This window comes from Chroicocephalus ridibundus, chromosome 7 (genome assembly GCF_963924245.1).
Source record: "Chroicocephalus ridibundus chromosome 7, bChrRid1.1, whole genome shotgun sequence".
Taxonomy (NCBI): domain Eukaryota; kingdom Metazoa; phylum Chordata; class Aves; order Charadriiformes; family Laridae; genus Chroicocephalus; species Chroicocephalus ridibundus.
The window spans coordinates 5,160,661-5,172,841 of NC_086290.1; the positions used below are offsets into that span (position 1 = coordinate 5,160,661).

General features: G+C 38.5%; 1 protein-coding gene across 3 annotated transcripts in view; it reads right to left on the reverse strand.

The window, feature by feature from the left end:
- The window catches only part of ARHGAP15 (Rho GTPase activating protein 15), a 339,525-nt gene that overhangs the window by 282,358 nt on the left and 44,986 nt on the right, over positions 1 to 12,181 (reverse strand). For all 3 annotated transcript variants that reach the window (XM_063340777.1, XM_063340778.1, XM_063340776.1), the window contains 2 exons: positions 8,638 to 8,712; positions 4,205 to 4,266 (listed from right to left, as the gene is read on the reverse strand). In XM_063340777.1, the coding sequence (XP_063196847.1) occupies positions 4,205 to 4,266; positions 8,638 to 8,712 (137 nt within the window). The remainder of the gene's footprint in view (positions 1 to 4,204; positions 4,267 to 8,637; positions 8,713 to 12,181) is intronic.

The following is a 12,181-nucleotide window of genomic DNA, read 5'->3' on the forward strand; positions in this document are numbered from 1 at the left end:
AGCAGGAGGTAAAAGGTGCTCCATTTGTAGACTTGGTTTTTAATTATTTCGTTTCAGAAACAGAAATGGTCTAAAGTCAGTATCAGCAATGCACTTCCACCATATTGATGGAGTTGCACCATCCCATTTACACCTGAATGTGGCCCAACAAAGCTCGAAGGCCTTCTTTCTCCTCATTTAGGTTTTAAAGCCCATCTATGTTTCTTTTCCACCAAGGTGCCTTAACCACAGGCAAACAAGAGGATTATTCACACGTGCTTAAAGTTCACATATACTTGAAGGACTCCAATAGCTGGTGCTCTCTTTTGGTAACTAATAGTTAAAATACAACTCAGAAGGAAAAATGTAATTTTGATCTGACTATACAGAGCTCAACAAAGGGTCTGTTTTGAAAAGTCCAAAATACTTTGCCTTTCCCTAAATATAAAATTTACAGGAGAGCAAGGAAGATAAGAACGATGTCTGAGAGAGGTTGGAGTAACCGTTAAACATCAGGAGTTCACGGTACAACCCCAGAGAGCTGGCAAACTGCTGGGGCCAGAGAGAAGTCAAAATACACATGGACATGTGAAAGTGTCCCCTGACGCAGAAGAACATAACATTCATCTCAGAAGAAAATGCTATTACATATATTACATCTAATGTGATGTTTGAAACCACCACATAATCATAAACAAGTAGATGTGGGCTGAGAGAAAACTAGTTTTAGATGACGGTCTCAAGTTTGAGCCTCCTATTTGAGGGTCGTAACACCTGATACTTACAAAAATACTCATAAACCCACTATTTTCTCTATGTGAATGCAAATCACAAGTCTGAACATTTCAGAATAAACTTGAAAATGCGTATAATAAACAGGCTGTTTCACGTGAATGTTGCAGTGCGTGAAAAAAAGAGGGAGCTGCGTGTAAGGACACCAAGGGCCCAGGGAGGAGTCGTTAAAACCCCTTTTTCCTCTCTCTCCTCTCTTCCCTAGTCCCTTTGAGTTTTCTATGTTTAGATATTCCTAAGTGACTCAAACACGTCCATTTTTTTTAATTCTAGCAAAACCCGGCTTTGTTGCGTTTGAAAGCCTTTCGGTCTCCTTTGCGATGCTCATTTCCAGATCCATCTCAAAGCTCTGCTGCACTCAATATCTCATCAAACTGCACATCAGGCATAACAACAGGCAGTTTTTCTATTAATTCGTTTCCTATTCAATATTTTTCAGTCACCAGCTTAAGGAGCATAACCAATATTACAGGTGAAGCCCTAGCACCACTGGCATTATTGGAGGTACTGGCGCTCGCTTCAACGTGGGCAGGATTTCACCCAGCACCATCTGATGGTCATCCCTAAAACACGGGCAATAAGAGGTAACAGTGAAAGAAAGTCTCTGTGAAGGAGGTGAATCCGTTTGAAGAAAACGGGACTGTATTTTTTTTATGCCATGTTAATGAGGAAAAGATAGAGAAAGATACATTGAGAAAGAAAAAGTAGGGTTTTAGAAAAGTACCTGACCATCCTGACAAATGTTTTCCCACAAAAGGACAGTGTTTGTAATCCGCTTTGAGATTTTCAGCTACATTTATTACCGCTACAAAACCGTATCCTTGGCTAACACGAACTATTGCCGTAGTTGGGGATTGCGCATGTTGGCATTAAGAACAGTTCAACCTCAGCTAATTATTTTTTAAAGTATCTTTAGGAAACAAGCGCTATAGCTGAGAATCGCCATCGGGGTAGTGAATACAAGTTGTCTACTGGTAAATACGACTTCAATTCTTTTTAATTTTCATCCTTTTCTTTTTTTTCCCTCCCTACTCATAAAAGGTCTTGTAAGCGCACAGGAGAATAAATGGCCAAGCGTGCTGCGTGCTGGTTTAAAAACAGATTTTTCAACAAGTTGGATATCCTGGATAAATATGGATTACCGGAGGATTAAAACCCTTGGGACACAGCTTCGATTCAGTACCCAACTTACACCAAATGCTTGGAGAGGAAAATTTCTGTGTCACGGCCACTTCTACTAGTCAGAGTGCCAGCTCCAGCTATTTGCGGGGAAAGTTTTTCTGCCTGAGAAATATAAATCACCAATTGCATTTTGAGGTCCCCGACCTGTGTGAAATCTTCTTAAAAGATCCAAATTTCTGATCGAACTAACTGGGAAGTTTGCCAAGATTTGAAAACATTTAATTTGAACCTGGACCTCATTAAAAGAAAATAATAAATGCAGTCCTATTTTTAGTTTTGAAATGAGAAGTCAACAACAAAGAAATTAAAAGTCAATGATAAATATTTCTTAAATTATATCTGGTGAGATGTTTTACCTAAGCTTCATTCTGAATTTTATGCAGAGAATGCTTTCATTCCATCAGGAATAAGAAAATTCAGTGGTTTTGCAAGAGACAACAGGAATTGTAGAATCTATGAGAATGCAACTGAATTTCACCATGTTATCTGCAAGAAGATTCTTTTTCCCTGAAATTTAAATTCCTCAGTTCTTTTATTCTACAGTTGTTTCATTTTAAAATCAGAACTTCATCACTTTTGTGACCTAATGATAAAAGGCATATAAACTAGACAACCTTTCTATCAGATTTTCCATAAAGTCATCTGTCAGTTTAAAAAAAAAAATAAAAAAAAAAATCCTTGAAAGTGTATTAGTCTCTGTACAGACGGGCACACATTGTTATTTCATGGGGTACACACAGTGACCTAAGGTTTTCAAGCTCTTTAGAAAAGCCAGTTCACGATATTCTAATTTTTGCCGTGCGGCCCCAGTATTATTCAAGAAATCACTTCCAGCCAATGAAGTTTAGGTAAGTGAAAGGAGGCATGAGACAAAGCGCACCCAGATTAGCTGAATCGCCACTACCGATCCTCTCTGCGTATAACGAGCCATAAATATCAGTATGCAGAGAAGACCCAGCTAGGATGAAAAAAGGAGATTGCGTGAGTTTGTCTCTGGCCACAGGGTTAAAGCCGTGGCTGAAAGCCGCTGATGGAGAGCCCCTGCGAGGGGCGGCCCGACCCGTGGGGGCCGCAAAAGGAGCAAACGCGTTTGCATTCTGTCAAACGAACACCTGATGGCAGCACGTTATAGCTTCAGCGGCGCTCGCAACCTCTCAGGCTGTTTCGAAAGGCGAGACTGGTCGGGGCTAGTTACAAAGGCGAGTGGCCCAACCACGCTGCGCCCACGCCGAGCCGGCGCGCAACGCCCGGCCACGGAGATGCTTCGTGCTGAGCGCACCCGATGCTCTGGGAAGGTAAAACTCCCTCCTCCTCGGGGCCCAGCTGATGCGCACCCCGCTTGAAGCTTCTGGCAGCGCCCAAAGTAGGGAAGAGAGTATTACAGGCTTCAGTGCCTTTTCCCAAAATACCAGTCCCTGATGGTACCCAGCTGCAGCACGCTTAGCCAAGTGGTGACAATGTTCCTGCTTCAAGAGGTTGGAGCAGGTGACCTCCAGACTTCCCTTTTCAACGAGTGTTTCTAGGATCCCTATGGTTTAGCACTATATAGGTATGAGAACTTATTGCTTGGCTCCTTTCTGCAGGCAGAAAATGTAATCACAGAATGGTTTAGGTTGGAAGAGACCTTAAAGATGACCTAGTTCCAACCCTCTGCACGGGCAGGGACACCTCCACATGTGAAATGTAATATTTCACATTACTCTCTCATTCTCATTGGTAGCATACAGTGCTGGCCACATCACTGCTGCTCCTTTACTGGCATGTAAATACAGCAAACCATAGCAAATCCTCCCATAAAAGGCAGCATTAATGTTAACGTTACTTTCAAAACAAACAGTGCTAAGCGAGTAAGCGCAGACCACTTTTGACAATCTTGCCTTGGAATCTCTGTGGATCACCACATGGTGGGTTCCTACATACCATCCTTGACCCCTCAAGCACACACTTGGCACCTAAAATTTGCCCACTGCAAAATATCTTCATGGTTTGCCCAGTGCCTTAAGGTTGTCCTTAATGTGTGTATAATGTGTATATAATATAGAGGCTAATATTGACACATGCTCTTTGCATGCGATGAGCCTGTTAGCTGCTGCCACTTGGTTTCTGGGACTGTAATCATGCATTGGCTTTAAATAATGGTAACTGAAACAAGAGCAGTTTGTCCATAAGCAGCAATAATAGCTATATGTACTTAAACATGCATTAACCCAGTTTTGCAACTGATAAGTTCTGTAACATTTACATAGAATACCTTAATTTCTTGCCACCATCTGCTATTTTAGCTTTCAGAAGATATCCTTCTTTCTCCACTACCTACAAGAAAAAAAAACAACAAACATGTCATAACTATATAATTTATCCAGACAAATGAATCCACTTAGTACACACATAAGAGTCTGCATCTAGCTAATCTAGTGTGGGGGCATTTTATCGCTAGTTCTCAGTTTAATCACTTATTTTTTCCTATACGGCCAGTTCTTTTGAAAATTTGCAAGCAATGTAAACAGAATTAACCTTAAAATGTAACCTTAAAATGCAAACAATGTAAACAGAATTAACCTTAAACAGAATTAACCTTAAAAATACCCCAATGATACTCTATTTGTGGATGTAGAAGAAATTCATTTTAATGCAAGCAAAGTTTCTAGCTACAAGTAAAAAATGAGTTGAAAATATATTGCAAGTAAACTATGTCAAGGTATCATTTCATATATTGAGTTTCATTAGTAGCTCTGAGGAACACACCATACTTCTGCAGAAGCATCGTGATTATTACATTCTAAAGAGAGTCATGTTTAGGGGTAACCAATGTCAGAGAAACATCAAATATCCACTCTTGTGAGACCCCACCTGGAGCCCTGCATCCAATTCTGGAGCCCCTACTACAAGAAAGATATGGACGTGCTGGAACGTGTCCAGAGAAGGGCCACCAGGATGATCAGAGGGCTGGAGCACCTCTCCTATGAGGACAGACTGAGAGAGTTGGGGTTGTTCAGTCTGGAGAAAAGAGGGCTCTGAGAAGACCTTATAGTGGCCTACCAGTATCTTAAGGGGACCTACAAGAAAGCTGGTGAGGGACTTTTTAGGATGTCAGGTAATGGTAGGACTAGAGGGAATAGATTAAAACTATAGATGGGTCGATTCAGACTGGACGTTGGGAAGAAGTTCTTCACCATGAGGGTGGTGAGACACTGGGATGGGTTGCCCAGAGAGGTGGTGGCTGCCCCACCCCTGGAAGATTTTAAGGCCAGACTGGATGGGGCTCTGAGCAACCTGATCTAGTGGGAGGTGTCCCTGCCCATGGCAGGGGGGTTGGAACTGGATGATTTTTGAGGTCCCTTCCAACCCTAACAATTCTATGATTCTATGATCTGTACGACAGGAAAAGTTACATTGCCTTCATAGGTGCCACACTTTGCTTTGCATCATCACTAAATCAAGGCTCATGCAAGATGCTAAAAGGCATTATGCTTTTAAGCGGTGCTGTCTTTTGGATGAGCTCTGGTATCGAGGCGCTCACCCCTCACAGCCCTTCGAAGGTCACACTTCATTGGAGCGTGTGCACCCACGCCCAGGGAGAACTTGTCTTCAAGTTTCCAGCTGAACTAAATGATCTCATAGCACGGTGCAGAAAACCAAATTGAGCGGTTCCATCAATTCTCAACATACAATCTGAAACTGGAATTATAAACAAGGCAAAGCACAGCTGCGCTGTGCATTTTCCAAAATACACCCAAAAAGGCAAAGCCCTTCGCTGTTACCAATACAAAACAGCGTGTGATACTAGCAACCTGATACACCGTAGTAGATCCCATACTATGCCATCGCTGAAACCTGGTCCCTTTTCCGTGGTGTCAGGACAAGGTAAAGACTCTGCTGGAATACAGGAGGCTGCAACCCTGGTTGCAAGCTATCAAGGTTGCACTTGAGTTTTGGGATATCAGGAGCAAGTCCTACGCTTGGTGGGTTTTTTTCTTTTTTTTTTTTTTTTTTTTTTTTTCATTCCTCTTAATTTGTGCTCCTCCACGTCTCTGATCACGCTTTCCCTCAGCCAGAGGCCTTCCCAGACACTGGGCTCTCTATGATCTGCCGAAAGATCCCTTGTATAGCTGTGATATACAACTGGGGATAGGGGTATTTTGGGCTATGTAAATTTACACTTAAAAATTAAAAACCAAACAAAACAAGACGACTGGTCTTTAGCAAAACCCATCGACCTGCCTTCTCGTCAGATCTCATTAGCTAACCATGTCCCAGCCATGTCACTAATGGGAAAATAAGCAAATTCGTGATTCAGGGTGGGTCTGTTTTCCTTTTCAAACGCTACTGGGTCAGTACCTCACCAGGACATTGTAACTCCACAAGATCTTTATAGCAAAATGCGTCACAAGGTGACTTTGTAACAATTTAAATAGAAATTTTGCTGCCTGCAAAGCAGTTAAATGGCACATGCTTTAACATGCAACACAAGGATTTTTAAATCAAACTTATTTGTTATTTTGATCTTACAAAATATTGTTGATACTAACAGCGTAATACGTTTAACTACTTCTTTAGATTTTTGTCTGTTGCTGGGATACAGAATATAATGAAATATATATTGTGTACATACCTGTTTGCACCTATGAAAAGGTCTGTAGGTATGTGGACAATGATTTGGGTGACGTTCTCAAATGGGTACACGAGGATTAGCGTGAGCATTTTCTATAATTTGTACTTATCTCATGCAAATTCCTGTCATGCATATCATTGCCATAGAAAACCCAGAGAGAAAGTATGTAGGGATTATTGTGTAGAGTCATGTCACTATTTATCTAGTGATGGATGGGTGAATTATGAGAGCTAAAATAAGACTTAATCCCCATCTCCACCTACTTTTTTTTTTTTTTTTTTTTTTTTTAAATCAAACTTATTTTACATCTTTTGATATTTTTCTTCCCCTTCTAACCTTTCATTTTTGTAGCATAAAACTTCTGGTGCTTGGCCAGGGCCAGAGATGCCAAATAACATATGAGAAAGGTTATTCTTTTTAATATTTCTATCCATCTGGAAACAGAAATTGGGAGGAGCATTGGCTAACCATTCGAGCTGTTGATTGCTTCTCTGAATCAGACCCAAAAATCTCATGCTTTCAAAGTTTACCAACCACCCTTCACAAACTGTTATTTTAACCAATCCAAAACTAAAGGCAAATGTGATTTTCAACATCAGATCTGAATCACCTCTGTTCTCACATTTGGGGAAGTTAAAAATTGGATGTTCTTCCAGATGAAAATGTTGCTGCTCAGTCATATTTTCCATACAATTGTCTTGAGCTAGAATATCAAATCCACTAACAAATGCTGGGCATATAAAATATCCTGATTTAAATTACATAGCTCAGATCTGCCATTTGGTTTAAGTTAAACAGGCCAAAATTAAACAGCCCAAAACTAAAAGGTCTTCAGTTAATATGAGAACTCTCGGTGTGAAGAAAAGCAACTCTCATATATATTGCTTTAATTGAATTAGTACAGGTGCTGTCTTAAAAAAAAAAAATAGCATGGTCTTCATTAACTGATAACGTGCACAGTTTTCTCTATCATTAGTATAAAAGGGCCTTTATGTAATTACAAAATAGCTTTATCAGAAAGACAAAGAAAAAGATTTCTAGAGTGACCACAATGTTTTTTATAATCTCTGTTTGGGGTGCTATATTCCCCTTTTTTAACATCTGCTAATATACCCTATTCTGTTCTACTTGTTTTCAAGAAAATACTTCCAAGACAGTTCAGGATCAATTTACAATATTTCTGCAAGTGGATGATATTAGATTAAAAAAAAATACCGAGTATTTCCTCATGATATGCTCTGTTGTTCCTGTCTCAAGAAATATCATCATTTGTTGTTAAGCTGCTGCCCTCCCTGTACCTTTTCAACAAGTGGAAGGTTGAGAAAATGACCCAAAATGCCCTGAAGAATTAGCAAAGCAATAAGAAAATGGAATTACTATGTGGGGGTTTGTGGTTGGTTTTGTTGTGTTTTTTTTTTTTTCTTTTTAGAAGAGTATTAAAGATGAGAGCATGTATGTGTAAATATTTGCGTTTCTAAGTAATAATAAAAAAGGTCTCATGACATAACAGTATTAGAAACTATATCACATGTAGGTTCTATAATTTTCCTGATTAGAAGAATTCAAAGCTTCTGAACCTACCTAATCCTGCAAAGTCTGTGTTGGTAAAAGTACCACTGATACCAACATTCTGTATTTGAATATTCATTTTCTTTTGATAGAAAAACCTCTATGCTTCTCGTTCCCTCTAGATTCTTTTATTGTCAATGAAATTTTTTTAAATTTTGTGATCACTTTTAGTTCTAAAAAAATTGATATTAATACTAAAACCACCTTAATATGGGCAAAGACAGGACAAAGACATGGTCACATCCCCTTACACCAAGTATTAATACTGATGAAACATCAGTCTAATACAGCAGAATTAACAGCAAAGTCAAGCTATATAAATTGCTTTGTACCTTCTAAAATTATTCCTTTTATTGATTAATCAAAGTCCCTTGAATCCCTTAACATCTTGAGGCATCCAAAGCCTCATGTATTTATTCCTTAGAAAAGCATGTGTAACATTTACATTATAAACATTTAACATAACAAGAGTGATTTATCAGCTCTACAGAGCAATTGCTTACCGTGTGGTCCTGTGTACTAATGATGTCTGCAAGCGTCAAGTTGTGTTGGGAATGATTTCTTCTATGACGATTTACCTAAAAAGGAAATAAAAAATAATAAAAAAAAAAAACCAAGGATTCGAATTCAGAGAGGATTCAAATACATGCAGATTGAGATGGACCAACAAGTTCAATTGCTGGGCATGCACAGCATGCATTGGACGGAGTTGTGGAAACCTGGTTTCTTTCAATACTGCATTTCTGTGAAAGCCAGTATTCCTCTGAGCCCCGTGTATTTGAAATGTACAGCTACTAAACTCTAAACATCTCTGGTATAAAAGTGTTTCTTTGTGATATCACACTGGCAAATTTGCCTAGCAGTTAACCAACTGATAATAATCATTTTAAGTTATGACTTTTCCATCAGGAATCTCAAAAAATTGCTTAAGTTTAGGGGCTCTTAAACCCATTTTACAGAAATGGGAAAGATGCTAATTATAACCTCTAGGCCACAAAGCAAGTCAATGAAGAAACTAGAAAATAACTGGGAACAAGCACATAATATATCCGGTATGTTTAAACTGCTTTAAAGGCTATTTCCAAAATCTCCATGACGGGAAGGCTACAGCAATACTGGACTCTGATTCTAAAATCATTCCCAAGTACCGAGTGCTTGATTCATCCAGTTCCCTCTTTTCTAAGAGGAAGCCAGTATAACTATCTGTGACTTAAGTCTGAACAATTATTGCATTATACCAGGAATTATTAAGACTAAATAAAAATTTCATCACAAATCAAGCATTTGGCAGAGCTCAATAGCGTTTTACTTCCTTACAAATCTGCAACAAAGAACAGGCCACCGCAAAGAGAGTGTGTATGTATACGTATACATATATATTAAAAACTTTGTTTAAATTCAATGTCATACAATAATAATATAATTTGGATTTGTGATCCTGTAAAATTCAGTGATTATCTCCTCTTTTAACTGAAGCCAAAAAAGCAAACAACAAAATATAGTCTCAACTAGTTCCCACTGTATTCATCATAATGCATTCTCTTTTTCCCTATTAAAACAGAGTCAACCAAAAGTCATAATGTATTCTGTTTATATTCAAGTGTCTGAATATAGAAAATGTTCTTAATTAATCCAGAGGGCCACGCTCAAAAAACAGTTAAACATATTATGATCCCATATTTTTTCTCCACACATTGCTTTCATGTTTATTTGTAAGCACTAACATTTTTAAGCCTTGAAATCTATATCCTAGATATTGCTCTACTCTCCTAGTCAGAGCTAATGAGCTTAATGAATTACCAGTTCTAAATTTAATACAAACATTTCAAAGAAAGAGATAAAACATTCTTCACAATTCAAAAGTTTCTCTGACCTATTTATGAAGAATATCACTTAACAATTTCATTAAGGGTGAGTAACAGCTGGTGACATGGCTGTGTCCTAAAGTGTTTTTCTCTCTTAATATTCTGCATCTTAAGCAATCGAGCTTTCATAAGAAATACTTTAGTTAGTGGCAGTCCCTCCTTTGGGGAGAAAAAAAATGTCAGACCACATTTTCTGTATTTTGCAATCTTGTTTTCAGGAGTGTCATGTTCCCGTTTTATTAGCATGTAGGGTAAACAAGAATGATTTGCTGATGCTATTGAGAGAACTTCTAAGATTACAGTCTTTCTATTTAGATTTTGGATGGAACTTAATATTAATGCAGGCAGAGGCTGGTATATAAATTCAAAATAAATTAATTCAATTTATCTTTATCTTTACTGTTCAACAGCTCTGAAGGTTCTATAGTGCTCAAGACATATAGCTAAACTATTCAGGTCTAGATCATAGCAAGTCTTTCTTACCCAGATCCCCCATTCTAATTATTCCTTAACGTACAACAGAGCGTCTTGCCCAGCCATGCTTTCTAAAATATATTCTTCCCTTATCCAAATTAAATAAAAAGGCACACCACCACCCTGCAGTATCTATTTTAACATTCAGCTGCTCTCTCCAGGAATCATACGCGTCTGTTGGGGGCCCTAGATGCAACTTTATGAAGTGTACGGCGCCGATCAGAGCATCCCGTCCCGCCTTTGGTTCAGCGATCAGAGCATTAGCAAAAGGAATGCTCGCATTTGAAACATGCTAAAAAGAATATGTCACAAGCACTAAACCCATCCACAGCCAAACAAAGAGAGGAGATAGCAAAAAAGTACTATTTTAGTAGTACTAGTGTATTATTAGCGGTAGTTTAATCAAAAGACAATAGTAAGATTTCTGGGAAATATGAAAAGAGAAGAAAAGCATTAAATTCCAGTTATGATGATATTATGTGCTTCAAAACCTCTTTGCTGTATGCAAGGCAGAAATATTAAGGAAAACTGCACATGTACAAGGAGAAAGAATAGACCTACCTGATTATTTAATATGATATTTTTGCTAAAAATCTGTTTCTCTTATAGGGCAAAAATAAAAGAAATTACACTACTCCATAGCCCAGCAATGAGCAATCTCATGCAAGCAAGTACTGAAGTTCCAAAGTCTGAATCTGGTTACAGAAATACAACCAAAATCCACAGCTATGTAAGCCAAGATCAAGCTCTTCCAGAAAAACACCCCAAATACTTGGCTTACAAACGGAATTAGTGGAAACTTCAACAAAAATCTTACTCGTTTCTACCAGCCTCTTGGTTTGGGAATGAAACTCTTTTAAACTGAATCAAAATAGCTTGGAAAAACTCAACAATGGAGGCAATATAGTCTTCCATAAAACTGATTTTATAGAATTCCAGCAGGCCTTACACAAATTTGGTCTTAAATATATTTTACAAATACTGCTGGATGAATTAGTCGTACCACTTCCTTTACAATATGTTCAGTTCAGTGTTAAAATGTTCCTAGCAGGAGAACTGGGTGACAGGAGTCAATATACCCATCTTTCAATATACTCCCAATACCAAAATATTCAAAGGGAAGCGCAGGCTCAATTCTTTTCATTCCATTTTTTAACAGATAGAACATAAAGGAGATGTTTTGAATTTATTTTTTTTTCCTCTATTGCTCCATTCGATTATCCTAACAAACTGAAGAAAACCCTAAATAATATCTGTCACAAGTCCTCTACCTCACCTCCCAGCGTATGATGAAAGGCAGAGATTTACAGGAGAAGTTCGTGAGATCCCTTTTTGGGAAAGGCAGCTTATCAGCAGTTTTCTGATTTGATGAACATTCTTCAGTCAGCAACAATGTCACCTGCAGCATTAAAAATCCACTCTGCGAGCGCTTGCAAGTCTGTGGGCAAGTCTGGTTTCGTTAAGTTCAGCCTCAGCAGCCCCCCCTTTCCCTTAGCTAAAGGGTATCCATCTCCTACCAGAGTTATTCCAGCATCTAAGCACTAATCCGTCATCATCCTTTCTACAAAGGCAAAGCCTCCATTACATATGCCTGGTATCCCGGCGTGAAGGGACAACCATCTGACAACTGCTGTTTTAACATTGATGAAGTAAAAATACGATAACCTGATATTTAATTTCATTTCTTTCTGTGTTCCCATTTGTTCTT